The sequence below is a fragment of the Rhinolophus hipposideros genome (genome assembly GCF_964194185.1).
Source record: "Rhinolophus hipposideros genome assembly, chromosome: 6".
Lineage (NCBI taxonomy): Eukaryota > Metazoa > Chordata > Mammalia > Chiroptera > Rhinolophidae > Rhinolophus > Rhinolophus hipposideros.
The window spans coordinates 69,600,275-69,625,321 of NC_138052.1; the positions used below are offsets into that span (position 1 = coordinate 69,600,275).

General features: G+C 36.6%; 1 protein-coding gene across 1 annotated transcript in view; it reads right to left on the reverse strand.

The window, feature by feature from the left end:
• The window catches only part of SATB2 (SATB homeobox 2), a 169,744-nt gene that overhangs the window by 64,736 nt on the left and 79,961 nt on the right, over window positions 1-25,047 (reverse strand). The window contains exons 6-7 of the mRNA XM_081052223.1: window positions 24,456-24,558; window positions 4,363-4,835 (exon numbers count right to left, since the gene is read on the reverse strand). Of these exons, the coding sequence (XP_080908349.1) occupies window positions 4,363-4,835; window positions 24,456-24,558 (576 nt within the window). The remainder of the gene's footprint in view (window positions 1-4,362; window positions 4,836-24,455; window positions 24,559-25,047) is intronic.

Sequence of the window (25,047 nt, forward strand, 5' to 3'; positions counted from 1 at the left end):
GTTTTATCAAACAAATGTACTTTATGTTTTTAAAAGCTACAGTGATTAAAATGAAAATGTTGAAAAGCAAGCTCTTTGAAATACAGTTCTGTTCCCATAATTATGTTATTTTATATCACCAAATGATAGACTGATAGTGGCAAGGGATCAGATATACAAAGAAATTCATAGTTTCACTTTGGAGAACTGGCATTTTCAAATGCTATTCATTATGAATTTGTGTTTTTCATCTGGAGTCTTAAATATGAAAACCTGTCGATGAGTGTGTATGTGTGTGGTTTTTTTTTTACAATTCTACCTTCATTTATGAATGTTGATGTAATTTTATTCTATACACACACACACACACACACACACACACACAGTAGTTGCCAGATTTGTTCTTGATCCAATCATCAAGCACAAATCTAGGAACACAAAGTGTAAGGTGACAAATCAAGTTGCTTTTTATTGACTTTGATAATAAATGAATAATAGACATTATGAACTATTTCTGGAAAACACTCAATGGAGTAAGGATATGCTACGTTTCAGTGAAACAACCGAATACAAGACTGAGACTGGCCCTACGTATCCACCTGAAATAAAGAGTTCTGATTCTGTTTGCTTTGAGGAAAAAAAAAAATGTTGAGATTCTCTTTTCTACCCAAAGATTAACAATTTATTTATGTTACTATCTATAAAAGTTAATTTTTGTTTGTTTATGATAGCTGGCAAATGATTATATCACCCATAATTGTCTCATTCCATTCGTAAAAGCCTAACATTTAGGAAATCCATGGCTGGTTTCATGGAGCACAGTACACCACATTTTCCATTTAACAATGCTGCTGGTGAAACACAGCTGTCCGACCCTGCTGCTAGTGACTACAGTATATACAGCAAAAACAATCTGCCTGCTGACCCCCGGCTTAAGTTCAAACTATGTCATTCTGTCAATACCATCTACCTTGATTAGGTTGGGCTTTATACACAACAGGTTATGATCCCAGAGGGATGAAAAGCTTTCCCAAATTAAAAGCAGAATTTTAAAAGGAAATACTCATACATTCCTATGCAGTTTCCATTTGATATCCTCAAGGCTGGCCCATGAACTCAAACTCATGTTGATTGAAAGTGAATGTTTCTTTCTGGGTGTAGCCATCTTACAAATTTAATGGCAGGAGGAAAATAATAAAATGTGTTCCATGCTTCAATTAGACCTTTTATAACTTGGCACTTGAAAGATGACAATGCCAAAGGAAAATCATTAATCCATAAAAATAGACAAAAACGACTGTGTAGGAGAAGACAGACCTCCAGGAGTCGGGGGCCTTGGCAGAGCATTCCCTCACACCAGCATGGTCTGTCTTTTGTCTAGCCTCATCGTGAGTCTTTTCTCATGCTTCACGCTATTTGGATAAAATGTATACTGTATTTGGTTCTAAAATCCAAAGCAATACAACCATGCTTTCGATTTTATCCTTAGCCAAAGGAGCTGTGTATATAACCAGGCAATAAAATGTTGGCTAGCCATGAAATGCCTATTCATGCACATGAATGATAGATGAAGGAACACACACAGAGAACTGCAAGATACAGACTAAAAGACGCATCCTTCCACTCTGTATTTTGCAACAGTATGCAACAGATTTGCTCAAAAGGACCAGAGCTTTTCAAAACACCAGTCCAGATAACGCTGGACATTCAAATACTGCCTGAGTGCTTTGAGTCACAAGAGAAAAGTGGAGTGATGTTTGGAACATGTGCAGACCTCTGTGAACCTCCGAACTCATTTTCAAATGATGTAAACAGACTCTGTCAATAATAGAATGTATAAATTTGCTAAGAGTCAAGGGAGCAAGAAATTTCACCTCTCTTGGTCTCCTGCCATACTTAATCTGTCAGCACCAAACCTCAAACAATCCCACTGTGTTTCTCCCCTGCTCCCACTCTGCCGGTCCAGCCTTGGTAAAGGCTGTTACCAAACTACAGTTGTTGATTCCATCACTAGTTCATGCTGTTTAAGTTCAGCTGAGGCCCCAAACTACCTAACAAATCCTTCTATCTCAAACTGACTCCTTATCACATTCAAACTCTCAATCCACTTCTGGACTCCCTTTCAACATCAAATTTTGGAAACAGTAATTTGCAGCCCCAACTTCTATGTCCTCAATATTTAATCACTCCCTAACTCCTAAATTCTGGCTCCTGCCTGTACCACTTTAATGAAATTATACTTTAACGTTTGCAAAAATCTTTCCCAACCAATCACCAAATTTCTTGGCCTGGTTTCGAGCTTCTCCCTCCCACGCTTCTTAGCTTTCCACGCATTGACAAGCCTCCTGGAAACTCTTAATTCATGTCCTCTTTCCTCTCACTACTATCACCCTGTTCTTCCATCTCAACCTAATCCATCTCTCCTGGCATTTTTCCTGTCTCTTCCTGGTGGGAGCAGTGGTGATGGTTTCTCCCCCATCATTCCCTTGACTCTTTAAATCCCAGGCCCTGTAAATCAAATTCTCATCTCTTTCTTTAACATTCAAGGTTCTTAGCATGGACCAAAGATCTTTTCTGATCTGTTCCCTCCACCTATAAGTTTTATGATCTAGCTTTGCTATCAACTACCAACTATTCCCATATTTTTCTGACTCAACACTTTTCTCATGAATTCCTTTAGCTTAAAATATCTTTCTTCTCCATCTTTTCCTATTAAATTTTTATTTACCCTTCAAGGTCTAACTCCCCAGTAACCAAATACTCGTCAGTTGTTGACATATATGTGGCCTATGATCTCTTTCATCTTTGCACCAACATAGAACTTAGATTCCTGCCTTGCATTTAGTAGGGTGGCTAAGCTTAAATCTACTGTCCTCTTAAAGACGTACCATATTCATTCTACTGTAAGTATTCCCTACCCCCAACTCCTGACAACACCCACTGAAACCATTGCTAACACTCTCCTGTACTATTCACTTTACTTCACATTTTACTCTAGTTATCTGGGCACATTTTTTCACTACTAGGTTGTTAGCTCCTTGAGATTAGCATTTTTGCTTTTCTGTTGTTCAAATAAGGGCTTAATTAGTGGTTCTCAAAGTAAGGCCCCTGGACGAGTAGGATCAGTATCAGCTGAGAACTTGTTAGAAATACAGATTTCTGGGTCCCACCCCAGACCTATTAAATCAGAAACTAGGATGAGGCCCAGCAATCTGTGTTTTAATAGCCTTCTAGGTGATGCTGACGCACAATTAAGTCTAAGAACCACTGATGGAAAAGAATATCTTACTTCTGAGAACCCCTCAATAAAGTAAGACATACACAAATAAATTGTTTATCTTTTTTATCATTTAATAATATATTGGCATATAATTCCTCTAAAACATTAAAAATATGAGTGAATTATCCAGCACCACTGTGAGGACAGAGCCAGGAATGCAGTTTCCAGGCTCTCGCCCTCACGTGGAAAGGTGCTGGCTCGGGTAGTAAATGGCCATCAACTGTGATTGGATGGCCATCAGCTGTGGCTAGTTGGCCGTCAGCTGTAACCAGTGAGCCACTGGCCACTAATATAACTGCCGTGCTACGCTAGCAGCAAATGGGGGCTAGCAAGATGGTGGCTGAGCTAGCAAGCGCGGATTGCAGTTAGCAGGGTGGACTGCAGTTAGCAAGGGGTTGGTTGGTTGGCACAGAAGCGGGCAGCGGGTTGCGGATAGTGTGGCTCCTGCTTCCTGTGTCCCCAACCCAGCTGCCAGCGAGAATATAGTGGTATGACTCCCCTTCCGATGGCTCCGTGGGTGTTCCTTTTTGGCCTCACCATGTCCTGTGTTCTTACAAGGGGAGCAGGACCAGAGACGCTGCCTGACACCCTGCATGACACCCACTTTATCAATCTTACATCTAACTCATATATTTTAAAGGGTCTATAAAAATTATTACAGAAATTATGACACATAATGATACTTTTTATAAAGTTCAGAAACAAGGGAATAATAGATTGGGCATGCATAAATAATTTTTGAACTAGTTTTTGAAAAACGAGGGAATGATAACCACAAAATTCAAGATCAGGATTAAAACATCGGGAAAAGCAGATGAGAAGATGAGGCAGGAGATGAGCACACAGACCCAAGGCATTGGTAACATGTTGGGTCCTGATTTGGTGGGTTTCCAGTTGGTGGGTTCATTACATTACTGAAACTAATTAATTGTACCTATGCATGGATCAATGGTGATAGTATTTCATGAACTAAGGATTATTAATTTAATTCTATGTGCTCTGAGATCCATACAAATTTTTTAAAGAGATGAGAAAGAAAATGTGTCACAATTATGTCCCTGGTATCATTCTTAGGCACCAATTACGTTCAATGCTAATTGTACCTGTGTGCGGTTGAATGCCACTCTTGCAAAGACAGCTTGGGACACACTGGCCCTCTTGAGCTCATCTCTGACTTGCTGGTAGATATCTGGAGAGACTTCCACAGAAGAGTTGGTTGGCTCCGGCTTAACTGCTCTGGGAATGGGCGGATGATTCAGGAACTGCTGGTTGATGGCCTGAGGATGCTGGTGAGCCAGGAGCCGGCTAACAGCAATCTGTTGGTTTATCAGATGGGCCATGGCTATTTGTTGCCTGACAAGTTGTGGACTGAGCTGGGGAGAAAGAAGACCAGGACTCATGATGGGTTGTAATGCGGGCACTTGGTTTCGGATTGGAGTACTGTGGTGGATTTGGCTATGAGGAGACTGTTCGTTGGTTTTCCCCAAGGATGCCAGCTGGTTCATATTTGGTAAATGCATTGGACGCTGGCCCAGAACACAATAGTCTGAAAGGTTTTCTCGTTCCACTCTTTCCACTGTTAAGAGATAAAAGTGATAATTACCATTATTTTCATTGGTATAATTTATTGCTACTATCTGTAGTATTATACTATATTGCATTTTTGCTAAATTAATGGCATAGACATTTTTTCAGACAAATCTGGAAGCCCCAAAGTAAAAGGAAATTATCCTTTCCTGCAAAATGTTAGAATAATAGATTTTTTTCATTGGTGATATGAAAGTAATACTTGCCACTTCAATTTTCTTAAATTCTTAAAAGTAGGCATTTTATTTAATATCCAGGACAGAAACTACTAGCCAATACAAACTCTAAATCCTCTCATCTTTCCAAGCTCTACCATCTCCCTCATCATCTTCTGTTATAAAAACACCAGGTGTTTTCATCTTCTGTAGTTCGTGGTAATGGTGGTGTTCATGTGATCAGGAAATGATAAGGATAACATCTCCTGCCAAATTAACAACTACCTCCTAATACAAATCCACATAAATACTAGTAATACAATATGGAAACATTCATAGAAAATGTCTACCATATAGTATATCCTTTTATCTACTCACTTGCTATCTTTGTTATAGGACTATTTCTCTAAGAAATGGATATTTTAATGATTGTGATAGGCACTAGGATAATAAAAACTCACAAAATTAAAAACATCGCATTGACTTGCCATTAAATAAGGTACCTTATTTATGTCCCCTCTCCAGGTTATCTACTTTATTTATGTCCATAATACCTTATTTATGTCCCCTCTCCAGGTTATCTACTTTACTGCATCCTGTTGCACTTTAGTAAAAATTTAAGGAATAACCTTGAAAGGGGGAAGAAAAAGATAGTATTGTACATGTTCAAACATAAGGCAGATTTTTTTTCTTCCCCCAAGAAAATTTCTCAAGAAAGAGTGAGTCACGAATAGTCAAATCCTTATCTAAATCTCTGTATTTTATTATGTAAAACAAAGTTTTGTTTGGAGAAAATACATTAGGCTAAAACAAACTCCACCACTACTAGTTTTAAGTGCTGATAGCTGTAATCTAACAAAATCTGTTTTTTAAGGCAAAAATTCCAAACAGATTTAGTATCATTTCTTAGAATTGAAAATGTTGAATGTGATTGTGCAAAAGCCTATTAAGATAACTTTAAAGAACACTATTTTTGGTGGTTACATGCTGAAGATCAAAAGTATTCCCCTATAGGATAAATTTTTTAAATCGCCATTCTCCCTATTATGTACCATTATTATGGTTCTTGTAGTATGGCATACGGTTTACAGTGACAAAATCATATTCGTATCAAAAACGTACTGAGTCTAAAAAAAATTTTAGGCAGAAGTGATATAAGCTGGAAAATTGGATGAGATGACTCAAAATGGGATTTAATAATGATAAAGACAATAATGCCAGATCACATGTGAAGAATTTGAATAATTAAGGAACTACAAGGATAGGGAAAACTAATATTTCTAAATTAATATTTTATGTAATATGTGATTTTTAAAATACATATGTGAAGGTAAATTAAAACATTAGAACTTTAAGTAGATATTTAACCATTGTAGCTACATGTCTAAAGGTTTGATATGTTAAAAAATTCTCATTGGGGAAATAAACACCCATATATTGAGATCACCTTGTATTCAGACATATGCAGTATTTCTTCCTGCTAAAGAAAAAAAAAAACTGAACGCCTAACTTTCCTGTGAACCCCTAAATAAGTCAAAAGTTTACCTCAAACTTCTTTAAGTATTCAATTTCTAACTTAATCCTTTCAATGTAATTCATTTACTTTGTATTCACCTTTCCTGCATAACGTTCAAGGTGAACAAATTATTTTAATCTTATCCTCTAAAGGCAAACATTTTTCATTCATTGTATTAATTCACCTTTAAAGAGTCCAGTCTTAAACCAAACCAAGCAAATGGTTAACAGCCTTCAAATAAGGTAAATCTAACAGTTCCCATTGAACAAAAGTTACAATTTCCTTATCGAAAGAAGTGCACACACCATAGACCGCTTTCAGAGTAAAATCATATTTTATAGGCAGAAATATTTGACCTTGGATAGACAGTTTATTCACTTTTGTTTATTTGCTTTTTAATTCAGCCAAAGTAAAGACAAATTCAAATATTAAATTGTTTTCAGGTACTTAAGCAAACGTTTTATCCATTTCTTTTTCTACTTAAAAAACATAGGTCCATCCTACCACAGCATATATTCTTTGACCAAAAGCTGATTTTCCAAAATTTTAGCATTTTCATTTTTCAATGATTTTAATGACATTTGAGTGAATTATTTTCTTAGCTATATCTAAATCACATCATCAATAAATAAAACACTCCACTCACAGATCTAGTCATAATCAGGCACATAATTAAACGCAAATGTCAGAGCGTCATGAAACCTCCATGAACTGGTGTAGTAAGTATCAGAATAATGTCAATCCATATTCCTTTAAGATTATACATAATAATTCTGCCTTTTCTTATGAGTTTCCAGGTCCTTATAAATTCATATAATTAAGAACAGTGACTGTGGGAGTATCCTTACAGAAATGTGGCAACACCATGAAGTACTAACTACTCAGTACACCATAATGAAGAAATTGCAAATGCAAATGCCTCCATATATAGGTAGAGATCACCCAGAGAAGCCAGCTACTGCGGTACTCAGTGGAGCAAGAGAAAGCCTGCCCCATCCAAAGGGAGCAGCCCCTAACTTGCAGCCAGTTTTCGTCTTCCTTATATTGTCATTGCTTCAGATTTTTTTTTCAAGAAAATGAAAAATCTGGATTTTTACGTGACCGCTCCTAATGTTTAAATGTTGGCAACTAATGCCATTTTCAACAATAAAAGCCAAACAAAACATTTCTGAAAACCAGATCCTGCCCATGGACAGCCAGTCTTAAATTTTTGCCTAGGAGACTAACAATGCCCCCTATGTTGTTAAACAGAAGACAAAATCAATGATACTTGTTAAAGATGGTAGGGCAGACATTATCCAGGACCACTGCAGGAGATATAGGGGACATCGCAATGGGATTTTACAGTGCAGAGGGAGTGTGGGCCCAACTCCAACTACAGCTTGGGCAAGCAGGAATTTACAGCCAAGGAGCAGGGTGAGGGTCAGTGAATGGACAATTACTAAGAGGAAACATCAGAAGTGAGGGGGTTCTGGCAAAACTGACCGAACAGGATTCTTTGCTGAAGACAGGCCAGGGTCATCAGACATCACCTGGGGGATACTGAAGGCTGAGGAACCCGATGAGATATCCACGGTGATCAGATATCAAGGGTATAGAGGGCTTGGGTGAAACTGACTTCGCAGGGTTCTTGCTAAAACTGGATTTTACAAGGAAGTACACAGATGGGTGTAGGAGAAGGTTCAGGAGCCTGTCTAAAGCTTGGTCAAGCCAAGAATCTTTTTCAGTTTTTCAGTCCCTGACAGCTCTACTAAAAGCCAAGTTCTTTACTCCTAAGAGTGAAGGGAGGGAAGTAATCATCATCCCAATGTTACAAATGCCTCAACATCAAATGCTCATCAACAGGCTTTTCCACTGACCAAGGCAATATATGATTTCAGTAATGGTTTGCACAGAGTTTTGCCAAATTTAAAAACTTTAGTTTTCTGCTGCCACTGTTATAAAAGAAATATCTGAATAATATTTTAGCCTCTTAAGTCACAGCAGATGAAATACAAATGCTTTAAAAAAAAGTCAGAGGAATATCACAATGTACCAGGCTCCATCAGAAAATTGAGTTGGGGCATTCATTATTTCTATTTCTCTCTCCCTCCCTCCCTCTCTCCCTCTCTTCTGCTTCCCTTCCCATCCTTTTCCTTCCCTTCCTTCTTCCTTCTTTCCTTCCTTCTTTCTCCCTTCCTCCTTCTACCCCTCTCTTCCTCCTGTTTTTTGTTTGTTTCTTTGTTTGTTTGTTTCAACTATTTGAAAGTAACCACAGTGGATGAAACGCAGACCTAACAGCAGTGCCTGATTTTGTGCTTTGCTTTTTCACTCTGCTAGAAAACATCATGTTAAGTCTGTCTTAAACTAAACCGACACAAAAGACAACACCTGGGCTCTGAGGGGCCATCTTATCTCTGCTATATGTAGCTATGGATCAGAAATCTTGGGGGGGGGGGGAGAAGTGCAGGATAAAAGGCAGTGCTGCCTCTGATGATGACAGTAATGTTCACATTCACAACAGAAAATATTCTTGATAAATCTAAAATGCGACCTTCCTAAAGTAACATTTAAAACACAACTGCTTCCAGGGCTTTAAATCAGAGGTGCAATTTAACTCATTGTGAATTGGATTCTACTATTGTAGAAGTCCTGAAGGTGATCTGTGGAGTGGAAAGTGCCTGGGAAGGAATGCTGTCCCAGCTTCAAGTGCAAATCCCCAAACAGGATGTGGCTTGAGGAGCTGTCGAAACTAGTAGGGCTGACACACTGCTAAGTCGCTGAGAGGCTTTCTGTAGCTATTCTAACCTCTGGGGAAATATTCCAGTCCAGAGGCTTTGCAGGTATGCAGTACAGATCTGGAATCTGCTCAGGTTTCTGAGACACTCAGTTCCAGGAGGATCTTGCTGATTCCTCTGAGCTTTCTGGGACTGAGTGAAAAGCACAAGGAATGAGAAGCCCTCATCTAACCACCCTCTGAGCTTCTGGGATTCCATTTAACTCCAAAGTAGCAGAGCCTTTCTAGGCCTGTGTTAGAATTCCAGGGGCTCCAGAAGGCTTCCCAAGTTCACAGGTGATGTTCTAACCAAGAGCACCCTCTGACCATTAGCTATTCAATGCTTATGATCTCTGGCTGTGAAAGGTTGTTCATGCCCAGGAAGGTTACACTCCACCCACGGGATTTATCTGCATTACAATGAAAAGGTATTTGGTTCAAAAACTTCATTTTATTTCAACAAATTTTACAGTACACCCAGGAAGCCAAGTATTTAATTATTGCAAATCCCTAATGTATATATATGTGTATATATATATATGTATATATATATATATCATATATCATATATAAATAATAATATATATAATTATATATATAAGGTGGTTGCAAGAACATTTTCAATTATACACACACACACACACACACACACACACACACACAAATCTTGTCTTATATTCACATCTGACACGTTTTGGGGATGACTTCATTACAGTTTTGGGTAAATATCTTTTCATGTGTTGGGAAAGATGTATGACCTAATGATTATTAGCAGAGACTTCTAAGCCAGATTGCCAGGATTTAAATCCTGGCTCGACCCCTTGGTAGATGTGTGAGCTTGGGCAGGTTACTTAATTTCCCTGTGTTTTAGTTTCATCATATACTTACTGTGGGTTAATAGCTGTGCCTACCATGAAGGGTTATTGTGTGAATTAAATGAGTTAATATATGTCGACACTTAGAACAGGTCCTGACTATTATGTTCATCTTGTCTTTGTATGTGGTGCGGGGGGCGGGGGTTGTAAATAGAGATAAACAGATGGACGTTGTACACTTCAGGTCTCTACTCTTTCAGAAATAGCTTAAAATATGGTCCTTGAACCATCAATATCCATATCACCTGAAAGACTGTTAGAAATATAAATTCATGGTCCCTGAATTAGATTATTTTTGAGTTCTTCTGTGCACTAAGATTCCAACAATTCTCATGTACACTTAAGTTTGAGAAGCAACATCTATATTACCTTTGCGTTTATTTACTGTCTTTTAAGAGCATACCAGATACTTATTATTATCCCTGAATTGTAAGAGTAGAATTTACCTGATCAGTATCTATGTGAAATATGTTTGGTACACTGTTATTGTAAATTTCAGAAAAATATCTGTGTAATTATGATAACAAATTAGGCTTCCCTCTTCAAAATTTCATGATTAGGACATTCTGACCAAAGTCTACTATTTCTGAGAGGTCATCGAAAGATTTGCAATCTTTTCTTTTGTTTCAAGTAACTATGCCATGTTACATCATATCAAGTTTGAAAAACAGACCCCCTACAGTTTAAAAGAATTCATTATCAATACAGAATCGCATGCTTCTTGGTATATGCAGAAATATGTTGCTATTCAGTTTCTCCAAATGAGGCTTGATAGTTCACTATCTGACTATGAATTAGGAGGCAGAAGAATAGATGGAAAATAAAATGACATGATCTCACAACTCTTGAAATTAAATGTATAGTAATGCTATACAAATACAGCTTTAAGTTTCAAAATTTATTATGAATAAAAAATGGGGGGGAACTTAAGAAATAAAATAAGCTTTAAATAGACACACATACCTTGTTTTACTACGCTTTGATTTGTTGAGCTTTGCAGATATTGCATTGTTTTACAAATTGAAGTTTTGTGGCAACCCTGTGACAAGTGATCTATTAGCATCTGTGAGCATTTTTCCAACAGCATTTGCTCACTTTGTGTCTCTGTGTCACATTTTGGTAGTGTTTCAAACTTTTTCATTATTATGATATTTGCTATGGGGATCTGTGATCAGTCAGGAGCCATCGACATCGAGGTGAGACCCTCCACCAACAAAAAGATAACGACTTGCTGAAGGCTAAGGTGATGGTTAGCAATTTTTAGCAAGTATTTTTTAAAGGTCTGTATGTTGTGTTTTTTGAGACATAATGCTATTGCACACTTAACAGACTACAGTAGCGTGTAAATATAACTTTTAAATTCACTGAGAAACCAAAGTATTCATGTGACTTGCTTGATTATGATATTCACTGTATTGCATTGGTCTGCAACCAAACCTACAATATCCCTGAGGAATCCCTATATACATGTTACATTTACATCAGCCAAAAGAAGGGAGAAAAGTGTCCTATAGTATTTTTAAAAAGCAAATGTTTCGTGGCTTGTTTTTATTTTCCATGGAATGAGTAGGCATCAGAAATGTTCTAACTTAAAAAACAAACAAACAGAACCAATAATTTTTTCCTTTGCAGTTTAGTGCTTCTCTCAGATTTTATTATTTTTATTACATCTATTTGCTACATATGCTATGTAAAGTAAACCCAGTAAAATTTCCATACTCAAAATACACTCCAGTTACTAAGTGCCCCAAAGTGTACATTCTGAGGATTTATGAGCAAAAGGAAAAGCATCTGATTGCACAGATGTCTGCCAATCACAACAAGATGGCATACGATAGGTGGAAAGAAGAGCAAACTGGGATTTTTAAGGCCTGAGTTGTAACTAGCTGGATGATTTAGGGGTTACCTGTAACTGGTTTTAAGGAAACCTTTCAGGTTACTTACCTAATAGCATCTTAAAGAGTATTGCTAACATTTCTGAAACAATTCCCTTTTTCAGAATACTTCCTTCAGCTTTTTGACTCTTAGACAAAAAGTTAAGACTTTCCTAAGACATCTTTGTGAAACTCCAAACAGCAACAGAATATTAGTAGCTTAAATAGTAGCAATAGTGGGAGTTGTAGTATTGCTCTTGCAAGTTTATCTATCAGTACTGCTTAAAAGACTGACAATGTTTCCAGAACTATGAACCTAGTGTTTTAATGCAAATCTTTACACAAGTGCTTTTGTGAAATAGCCCCTGGGGTTTGTCCATAGTTATAATAACTGGAAAGCAATGAGTTGGGTAAAAGGCTGTGCACTGAGAAATTTCTGGAATTTCTGGCCTATGGATTTTTCCTTAAATTATTAAGATGCTTATGTAAATGTAAACAGGTTAGCATGAATGAATGCTATAATACTCTAGTATTCCCCCAGAATAGCTCCTGAAACCCTAGATAGAAGAATATAAATCAAATTAAAAAAAAAATAAAAATGGTGAATTTCTCTATGACTCCAGCCTCAGAAAAGGCCCTGGAAGTGATTCTATAAAGGTAAGACATAGATTGGCCCTTGTCCCTCTTGGTAGAAAGTTGCCAATGAAATAGATAATTTTGAATGGGTACGCAAACCTTTGAGCAGAGAGAAAAAATACATAAACAAATCATTGCTTTGGACTGCCAAACCTGCATCCCAAGTTCCTTGCTCCCCCAACCCCAGCCCCAAAACCTTGGAGCCCAACTTCAACATAGTGATCCTGTCTAATACCAGAGAAGTCAGATAAAATGTTCAAGGTAAATAGCTGTCTAAATGTAGATAAATATTTAGGAATATTCAAAATGATTAGGGCTGCTGGCTCTAAGCATAATAAACCACATGGCCTGTGAAAACTAGTTTGTTTGTTTTTTCTCTTTCTCTGCATAACTCAAAGTCAAGTTCTTAGGGCCTGAATGTTTCACAAGTACTCTTCAATGGACTTCCTTTAAAGAAAACTGTTTTTATTATAAAGTGCTGAAATTTTCATATCTGTATTGCTAATGTACCTCTTTTAAAACATGTTGGCATTGCAGGTGACATCAGGCCCTACCATACAGGTATACAGTAGCTGAGGCACTGAGCTAAACCCTTTATACATTATTGTCAATTAATTCTTACAACAGTGGTATCACATAGGTATTATTATGCCCACCTTCATTGAAGGAGCTCAGAAAAAGCATGTCACAAAGCTATCAAAGGAAGAATCAGAATTCAAACCTATTTCTTCAGGACCTTAAAGCCTTTATTCCACTGATTATGCTAAACTGCATGACTCGGGTTATGTGGTTATTATTAATTTTAGGGCTTGAGTCAGAATTAATCAACTTTCCTACAGATAAGTCCTGCTTTCTATCTGTATCCGTGTGTGCATGCATGCAGCATGTACGTGCATAAGTGGCATGATGTATGGATGAATTATCTGTACGGTGAGGGCTCACCTCACGCCTCCATCCTATGTCCTATAAACCTTCCCAATGTGACAGACTGAAAAATTTCATCAGTTCTAAAAAGGGATGAAATCACTGATTCCTCAACAACTGAATTAGCTAATCAATAAAATCGGGTTATTCACATTTGTTCGTTTATTTTTTTAATTCATATGAAAAATATTCATTAATCAACTATTATGTGCTAGGAATGATATCAGCCCCTACAGACACAGTACTGATTAATTACTAGCTTTAAAACAATCCCACCTACAGATTTGCTTCAGACAATTTAACTGTTTGGTACACACAGATGTGCCTGTAACATCTGCCTATGATTTCAAATGCATTTGTATTTGATGATAAAACAGCTCGTTTTAATCTCCATTTTGTCATTTATTATCAGTTCATTCCAGTCATCTAATACAAATTCACACTCATATTTCTTGTCATGAGTCCCCACATTTGTTTATTTTTCTTATGGTCAAAAAAAATTTTTTTCCCAAAATGAGTGTCATCAACATGGATTCTCACCGGACTGACAGGAATCACACAATGAAGAACTTTAGCAAGGATTCTTTATAAACTCTGGAAATATGAAGTGCTTCTCTTGAACAAGTAACCAATAAGAAATAAAATGGGGAATGCACACTCACTTAACATGGTAATAACCTGAGAATCTTCAGCAATCCCAATAAATTCATGTTTGATTAAACTATATGAAATTGGTGCTGTGTAACAGTTTGACCTGTAAAAACGGCCATTTCATATGGTTCTCCCTGGTATTTATTTTGACTCCGCTCTCTGAACTGGACTATAAATTAACACAAAACAACCCTACTGTTCACCCAAAATCTTTCACTGAATAAAATTCTTTTTAAAATGTAAACATAACACTGATTTCCCTGACAAGCCAGAAAGAACAGTATCCCATCTGCCAATCCTGAATATTCCCAATCTAAGAAAATACTTGTAATTTAGTCTCTCCTAGTCAATAACTGTAGGTATGAAGTCAGTTTGTTATATGAAAACCATTTTCTGTTAACATAGACAGACATGATTTCAAAAGCTAAAGCTAATATTCCATATATAACAGACATAAATCCCACATCACTGGGGGGGGAGGGGGGACAATCACCAGAAGAGTTCACTAAATATAATTAAAGAAAATATTAGACCCCTGAAAAGGCTGAAGGGCAAAAGAAAAAGAAAAAAAAAAAAAAGCTAAGTCTTTTAGGACTAAGAAACCTAAAGATTTTTTTCCTCTAAATTTGTTAAAGAGAATCTGTCTCTAGGTTAAGAACTTGCTGGCAAAATCTCTGCCTAGAGCAAGATATTCAGAGCCAACTTGTTAACTCCTAATAAAACAAGGTTTGGAAGAAAAATGCTTCCAGCCCTTATAAGCGAAGTATACCAGCCAGTATTGCACTAATACCGAATGACTGATTTTCTTAGGTGTATTTTCTGCTTATTATCAACTTCCTTCTTCCATCATATTTAGATCCACAAAAACATGTATGTCTACCATAAAGCAACTTGAATTTAGACACCTCCATTTCGGGCAAGAAAAACTCATAGGACCCATTTTGTTCCATGAAAAAGATGAGCATTATCCACCTTCACCCTGAACTTCATCTGAACACTATTGTCCCTTTTGGTTTCAAACAATGCTTTATCATAGTTTGATATCACTGATCATTTCAAGTATTCCTATAACTTTCTACATAGGTTAAAGCTATTTATATCTAATAATATCTTTCTTTATGTTCTTTATTTGAATCTGAATCTATAATTTCAGAGGTGAATTCACACATAATAGAAAAAAATCACATTTCAGAAACTCAGCATTATTGTTCAGGAGCATTCTGCCTCTGCCAGTTGGCATTCTACATGTATTAATTCTTTAGTTCAACCTACTGAAGAAAAACTAATCAAGGAAACAATCACCCCATGATTCACTCTTTTCATTGGCCATTCTCTCTGATTTTATAGAACTTAAATGTTTTAGGCCATTTTTGTAAAGGAAAATACTCAATAAACTAGCTGGAAAAACTTCAAAGGGATGTTTTTCTTAGGCTACATAAATGGTCCCTAATTTTTACTTAACAAAGGTGTTACTGTCTCTGTCAGTGGAATTGACTAACTATTGATAAACCTTTTAGCTCAGTAACTAATTAGTAGGAAAAAAATGGTTCTAACAGATTACTAATTTGTTAAGGACATTTGTAATATGATTTTAAAAACCAAATATTTTCTTTTTTCTGTCAATTGAGACATCAAATAGAAAATAAGATCAGTATAATATGTGCAAAAATAAAATGGTTCTAAGTGCATACGTTCAAATAAGTTCATCTATATAATGCAATTCTATTGATATTTATTAAGTACCTACCACATTCAACGTCTTATGCTCACAGCTCTGAGAAAGACACTCAAGGAACGAGTTTCCTAGATGGTCTTTTGAGGAACTTTTGGTCCAGTAGGGGGTTATTCAAGATGAAAAATTACTGTGGGACATGGAACTAGAAAGGTGACACCTTGAAAGACCCAATGTTAGAATCCACAGCCTGACTGGTACTCCAGAGGATTCTAGATTCTCCATTGTCATGTCCATTCCCTTGGGAGTTCAGGACTCCAAGGTCAGATAATCTCAATTCTTGCAAAACTTAAAATGAAGGCTTATCATCAGTCAGGCCAATAGCTAGTTAAACAACTGTCTACCAGAGGCAATGCTCACATTAGTCCTAGCATCTTACACGGCACTTGTATTTAAGAGCTTCGAGCACCTTGCAAACTTAAATGCTTTTTAGCTTTTCACTTTGGAAATCATCCTTAAAGGAAAATTTTTTTAAAATAATTTTTATTTAATTGATCAAGAAACCAAGAGAATTCTCTGATTTTAACCCACTGGTTCCCCCCCCACCCCATATAAGAGGATGTCACCACAATCATACCAGATTTTAAATAAACTGGACATTTCCTGGTCAACATACAAAAATTCTCAGTTCATAACTCTGTAGGTTCTCCATTAGTCACCACCAGATCTATCTTTGTTTTTGAGTTTTAAATTTTGTTTCTGGGCAGAACAAATAGAAATCTGAAACTATAGTAAATCTAAAGCACACTGTAAGGAAATGCTAAGAATTAAAGGGACCTGTACTACTTACTCGAAATCCTTAACTATGTCACCTCAGTTCGACCATCTACTTCTCTCCCATTGTTTGCCTAACACTGTTGGTCCAGAACCTATTTCAAGTGTTCTCCTCACCAAGCCCCCATCCCAACCATTTTCTCCTTCACCACTAGATAATCACGTCATCCTAAACCCCTACCATATGCCATGAGCTGCCTCTTTCCTTACCATTCACTCCATCTTCAAAACTTGCTTCCTGATCTATCTCCTTTCCCTTCCTCCAGATTCTGAAGAAGACTTAGCTATTTTTCTTTGAAAGGCTAAACATCCTCTGTGCCTCAGATCCCACCCCTTCCTGGTTTGTGAACTCTTGCATATCACCCCTCTTCCTCTTCGGCGCCTTTGGCCCCCACTAGCCCCAGACTCCCTCTCTTGAGTTATTGGGGTGGGGAAGGGGGAGAGTGTGTTACACTTAACCCTAATGCCACAGTTAGCTGTTTTTATATCCTTTCTTCACTAAGCCAGTATCTGCTGTCCTCATTTCCTTGCCACCTTCCTTTCTTAGACACATAGATGGTCCCTTTGTTCTCACGCTACAGGGAAATAACTCCCTCCAATGTCATCAGGGTCCCCTTTTTGCCCAAGCTAAGAGCCTCCAATTTTATCCTTTTCCTCCTGGTACCCTTAATAACATTTCTTCACTGGTAACCCATACTTTCTTTGCTTCCGTGAAACCTCATTTTCTCCTTAATCATATCCTTTTAAACCGTGGCCCTTTCCTTCTCAAAGCTTCCAATCCCCTCTTGTTCTCGCTGTCTCCTTTAGGAATGTTCCTTTGGTATCATTTAACTATCACATCCAAAAAAATAAAACAAAAAATGGATCCAAAAATCTATTTTCTATTTCTGTCTTTTGGTTAGCTGGCTCCACATCTTGAACAGCCCAAAGGATATTTCTACCTAGTTTACCATCGCTCACTAAAGCACCTTCCTCTCAATTTATATTGTCGTATTTCTGTCAAAAGCATCAAGAGCCACTTAAGCACAACACCTTCAATTTTACTTTGATTTCTCTTTGTCTTTCCCACATATATATTGCATTGGTCACTTTTCTCCCTCTCGCTGCTGCCACCCAAAGCCAAACCTCACCTCCTTCACTGTCTTCACTTCTATGTACCACTGCAGTATTTTGCCTACTTCCTCCAGGGTGTACACACTGACGCTTCTCCCTCCCACCTGCCTCCCTGCCTGCCAAACACACACTCCCATTCATACACAGTTTCAGGTGAGTTCTACAAGAATTTTTTTTAAATCACCATTTTCATAACATCGCTTCCTTGCTGAAAAACCTGCAATGATTCTCGAAATGCCTCAGCCAGGCTTTCAGAGTTCCGTAAGGTGTGGTCACTACCTCCCCAACCTTATTTTTCATTATTATAACACAAATGCTCCTCATAGCGAGGTCCCAAACATTTCTGCTTGTTCACCAATGTTTGGTGCCACCATCAACCCCACACCCAGCCATGCTCTAGCTTTTCCTTTTTACAATCAAAAATCTTAGCCATTTTGGTCATCTGTTATTGTGATAGCATCATGATAAATGCACTGCTATTCTAGGTATACTGGGCCACCCCACCCATAATTTTCTAAACACACCATGCTCTTCTGCACCTCTGTATTTACATAATGACCTTGCAGTTGCGTGAAACATTCTTCCTTCTCTTTTCCTCCTTGTAAAACTCTACTTGTCCTTAAGGTATAAATCAGGTACTACTTCTCAAATTGCTACCCCCCCCCAAACATGACATTCGGCAGGTAGAATTTATGGACCTTTCTCTGTGCTATCATTCCACTAGTTTATACCACTGTTACATATTTGCCACATATACTTACAGGGCTACCTCCCCTGCTAGGTTGAGGGCAACACAGCTAGAGGTAGGAACCACACCTTATATGTTCCTGGATGTCCCTCACTGCTTCTAATACTGAATATGGCCTGTGGCAGAGGCACTTGCTAAACATTTGTTTAATTAAAATTAGTTATTTAATTGTGACTGTAATTTTCTTGCAAGGAGGGACTATGTAATGGTCCCCATTTAGAATCCTGCCAGGTTCATAAAATAAATGATCAAATTTATCTTTAAATTACAAAATATGTGTTACATTATTTTTTCATATACACTATACATTTTCTGAAACCAGAAACTGTGTCTTATACTTTTTTCAAATAGTAAATATATATGATGAATGGATGGATGGATGGACGGATGGATGGATGGCGAGAAAAGGAGGAAGTTAGGAAAGCAGATCTTTTTTTCCTTTCCATCCTTTTTTCAACATGTATTTAAAATGGCTTACAAAGAGTATAAATATAAGGAGATAGCAAGTTTGTTTCTTTTAATCTACAAACCACATTGTTGACAAACAAATGTGTTTTCCTTCTTTAAGCATTCATGAATAAACACTTCCATGCAGAAGCAGCAGCTACCAATACAGCTAGAATGTGCTTCTTAAGATCCACATCTGAGTTTAGGGTCCAAGGCCTTCTACATGCATCATTCTTCCACTTGCTGACACTATTGATAAGCTTCTAACAGGAAGGCCAGTTAGGGTAAGGTGACTGGGGAATAAACATCAGCAACTGTCACAATAAAAATGGACAAGGCTCTTCCCAAAGCTGGAAAACCAGTACAATAAAAGGTGGCATGGTTGTGAAAGTGCTATTTCTATTTCCATGAATCCAATATTTATATAAAAATTTAAGGATTTGATGTTGGCATTACTTCACGCAAGGTACAATACAGGCAGAGGGCAGACAAACTTCCTTGCCAAACACCTTCATTTAGATCCAAAGCTGAGAGCCAATTTCTTTCATAACTTGGAAGAATGAGGTAGACAAAAGTAAGTTCCTTTTACCTCATCAGAGCTAAACAACGGCAGCGGCACAAGTACCGGCAGTTGATTAAAGGCATTGTCCTGACCACCGTTACCACCATGGCTGAGCAAGGGCTGCCTCGTGGAACCAGGTCAGAGGACATTGATTTCTCTATTCAACTCAGAGGCACCACTTTGTAAATGACACAATCATTTTTGGGTACAAGAGGTGCTTTAAATGTGGTAACATTATATCATTTCAGCTATAATGATCATAATTACTTATTTCTTTTAATCACAACCCACTTAACCACTTTAGTACAGAGAACTAGTTCAAGGAGTTTAATTTTCATTCAACATCTAATCTCTGTGTTTACTGAAATCCTTCACGGGCTTTGTTTACTGTCTGCTTACTGGCCTGGACGTTTGATCTTGCAAGACTAGATCAGACAGGGTCAGATAAAATCCTGATTACTAGAATAAACCAGACTTGGAGAAGTAACACTGATTTTTATAATCTTCATTTCTCCCAGCTTTTTAATATTTTGCAAAATAAGCTCAAATAAACAAAATTAAGACAACTAGCAATCAGGGGGTTCTTGAGCAATGATTGAGAAAAGGAAAGTGATGGGGATAATTTTGCTTTCTGGCCAAAATATGGGGTTTGGTTAAGTCCATTTCATTCTAGTGGTATTATTTTTATGACACAAATAATTTTATGATATCCACTAGTATTTATGTGAACTTTCAATGACCCCTTAATTATTGTGACATATTAAATACTTGAGATTAACCTAAACAGACAACAGTTCATTTTGCTTTTGGTGCCAGATGAAAAACACTTTAGATATAAAATTATTTTCTTTTAACATCAATTTTAATTAGAAAACACTTGAAATATATGAGCCCTTCTTTGTTAAGGCATTATCTTGTTCTTATATGATCCCTTGCAAAAGCAGATTGCCATAAGAATATACTTTTCAATGGTATGGCATACATAGTTGCCACTTAGTTTCATAAAAATTATGGGGCAAGTTTATATCTGGAGTTAATACAAAAGAATTAGTTTTACAAATAAGTGTTTTATTAAAATGTACCGAACTTATGAAAGAAAAACTGATGTGATAAATCCCACATAATCCCAAGAGTTCTTGAAAATAATTTTCTTATAACGTGAATGTTTTTAAATCCTGTGGATTATCTCTGTGTCCAACACTAAAACTCCTACACATTAAGCAACTGTTAATACTGGTTATTTTTTTCCTTTTACACAAAATGTACACTTTTATATATATATATACAAATATATATGTATATATACAGATATATAGATAGATAGATTGATAGGTAGATATCTGTGTGTGTATATATATACATATATATATATACACTTTGGAGCTTATGAGTTCTACATTGTAAAATCTAGGCCAGAAACAATTACAGTATGAGATGAAGAGCAATCAAAAATGCTATCTAAACCAACCTACTACACCATCCATCCACTTCATTTTCTTCAATATCAAAAACTTCTGGGAAGCAGGTTCATGGTTCTGGACCTTAAAACCAGAGAATACAAACTCTGTCTCCCCATCTACCCTGAATTAACACTAATGTTAACTCAAATATGTCTCTGTCACCGTGATTATCTTTGAAATTAAAGAAAAAGGGTAAACAGAATATGTTCTGCTGTGATCACTGGGGAAAATAAAGTTAACATGCTAAGCCAAACCAACTTAAGACTTTTTAAAGAATAAGTGTAAATAGTTTAGCTATAATAACAACAAATACAAAAAATGCACATTAAAATGTTTACTTCAAAATTTAGACAATTCCATTTGTATATAGTTTTTACATCTGTTTTTAATGATATCAAATTATTGATTGTTCATTTTTCTCATATTTATTTAAGCATTTACTATAGAATTTGCAACGTGATCTTTTTTTTTTAATCCTTCCAGTAGACTTTTATTTTTGCCAGGTTTTAGTCATATTTACTTTGATCTTTCAGAGTATATAATTATTTTACTGTTTATTTATTTCTATGAGAAGAGAAAAAAAATTTGACCTAAGAGATCTATATGTGGCAATTTGTAACAGAATCACATAGCTTATGTTTAGGAAATCATGGTTTTGATTAAGAAGCAACCATTTAGTTCCCACTGTTTTATTAAAACAGACATTAGCAGATAATAGGAAACATATTTAACAATGTAGCCTGAACTTAGTTTGGGACATCAGTAAGTTCGCTCGAGATTTTCGTCTCTACTGAATATCACCCATGGTACGTGTAAATAGGTAACTTGGGGCTGCAAACAAGGTGGGAGGGGATGGGTGGAAGGAAAACCAGAAGGAGCGTGGAACTCTAACTCTGGGCTCTCAGGAAGGGCCCTAAGGTAGAATTCTGGGTTTGCTATGACTAATGTCCACCTTTTTTTAATTTTGAAAATAGATGGACACAAACAGAAATTTAACAAACAAAATCATAACTTTCTTATGAGAAATGGATTCTGCTAGGAACTCCCACAGCAACATCTATTCATAGCATAAAGCTTCCATCAAACGAAACATGCCTGGATAGGTCCAACACTTCCTTTTCTCTGAGGGTTGAAAGTTAATAAAACGCTCTTCTTTGGGTGTTTATTTTCTGTGCACCATTATACCTGTCGTGAATTCTTTGTTTTTCCTCCCACTCCCTTGGCTGATGAATCAACACCACTTGAACTGTTTTACAGCAGCTTGTGTTTACTTCACACATACCTTAACCTTCCCTTTTCTCCTCCTACTGACACACACACGCACACACACACTTTTCAACAGCAGTGACGAGCTCCATCTCTTTGAATAGCATGTGTACACAGTGTCTGGCAGCCTCTTCAGGTGCGGGTCCTTGACCTCCTGACTGAAGTCAAGGTCTCAGTCTGCTTTTACAGCACTTAAAGATTTAACTGTGCATTTACTATCTTGAAAAAAAAAAAGGGAACTTGAAGAACTTATTTTCTAAGAAAAGAGAAAAGTAGAAGACATAAGTGTTAATGTGTGTGAACATGCACACACACACACACACACACACACACACACACATATTTTGTAGTGGCAATTCTGAAAACACTACAGAGTGAAGGGTTTCCAGTCTTTCTGAATCTGGAATTATCCTCTAGCCTATTAAAAGAGGACGCTCTCTTCCTTTTTCTTATGGGAAGTAAATGGGATTTAACAAATGACCTTGAAACTGAGTGATTCTTTTGATTTTTAACCAAAGAGGATATGCTCAAGCACGTTAACAATCTTATTTTAAAAGAAAAGCCTGGAAACAACACTTACAGAAAAGAAACCCTTCTGAACCACACAATTACGTCCTATAATGAGGAGTTATTCATCTTATCCTGTACAAGAGTTAATATTAATAATATTCTAAAGCAAGTGCCCAAACCAGAATTTAGAAGGGTCCTAAGAATTTTAGAATATGTTGAAAAGAAATGGATCTTAATTCAATTTTCAGCGAATTTAATTTCTCCTGGGTAGTTCAGCATTTTGACTTTCCTTGTAAAATTGTGTATTTAGCATAAAATGCTCTCATTCCTTTGTAATCAGAAATGCCAATGCATGTAAAGCTTATTTCTTCACAAAGTAACCTTATAAACAAGCTCCTAAATACACAACAACCAACAATCATTACTTTGAGACGCTCTCTCCCAAAGGAAACCTGCAGGTAGCAAAACAAATAAATTCATCCTTTACTTCTACCTACCCACCATAAATGTCATTTGAACCTCAGATGGGGTCAGTGAATTGCCAGCAAGGCTATGAGAACCTATAATAAACTGTGATGGATGATGTCATAATCATGTAAAATATGGACTGGAAGACCCTAAAACATCAACCTGTTATGTTGCCAGAAATTCCCCATATCCCCTCAGAAGCTGGTAGCATTTGAATTAAACAGCATTTGAACTGGGATGAGAATACCAGAATGTTTCCGACATATTTGCAAAGGCAAAATAATCACTGACATATTTAAAGGGCTAGATGGTCTAAATAGCATGACATTTATTATATAAGAGAATTGTATATTCAGGACCAGACATAATTTCATATAAAATACATTAGGACTAATACAACTACTAACTATTAATTATTGTTATAGGATGATAGCTATTACTTATTAAATGATTGCTTTGTGCCAGTATTTACTTATTTAATCTTCACAGCTAGCCACTGACTGACATACTTCTATTATTTCAATTTTCCTATGAGGAGATTGAGTCTTGGTGAAGCTAAATACTTTGTGCAGGCTCACACAGCTAACAAATGAAAGACAAAGATTTGAACACAAGTCTGCCTGATGGCAGAGTCCTTTTGCTTTAACCCCTGCTATAGAATTGTCTCCAAATAAATACAACATCAAAACTCCATTTCTGACCAAATGTTTCCTGATACAACAGTCCTTCCAATTTGTTAGTTGGTACTTAAACTATAAGTGCTGATTTAACCTAGAATGACTGCTTTTAAATTTCCGTTAAAATATTAGTGGAAATGATTTATTGATTGAGCTTTCTAAATAAATATACACCTATCGGAAATAAACTATTTCAAAATATTTTTAAAGATCTCAGCCTTCACAAGCATTACTTGTAAAAACTACGAACTTCATATATTATGTTAGAATTTTAGTTTTATTTCTAACAACATTGTAGTTTTAAAGGAGCCAATTTGATCTTTTAATGTAAATGTTAAGAATCTTATCTTTATAAAAATTATATAAATTTTTATTTAAAAAAATTATTATCTAAAATTGGCACAAGTGCCAAAGAAGCAACCACTCATTGGTCTAAGACAATAGGCTTTACAAATAAAAAGTTTACCTTTAATCTTCTTGTACTTTTTATACCATCTCCCAAACTCCTGGCACTTGGTTGCTGACACGTTGGCATAATATGTGCTATTTACAATGGATGAAATCATACTCTGTAAAGAAAAAAAGAGTTATTTTCCATAAATGTCAGCACTCCTTTTCAGGGATAAGAAAGGATACATTATATCCCATACCAATCTCCTTTGTCTTTTAAATTTGGAGTCACCCCCCTGCAAACTAAACTATTAAACATCAAACATGATTACCTAAATTTACTATCATTTTAACTTGTATGATGGCAGTGCTTTCTCAAAAAAGAAAAAAAAAAAAAGAAGAACACAACCTGGAGACAATGTCAAAAATGGAGGGGGCAGGACATACAGATTAGATGCAAAGCGAAAGAACAGTTGTGATTTAGGAACCAGAGCAAAAGGTGGGATCAGATGATCCAGCATCCGTCATCCAAATAATGCCTTTCAGATGTTTCTGTTCTGGTTCCAACTGCAACAAGCTTAGGGAGCCAAGAATCAGAGAACATCCGTGCTACACACTGCAGAACAACATTTAGGGAAATAAGTTAAATTAATATAATTTATAGAAAC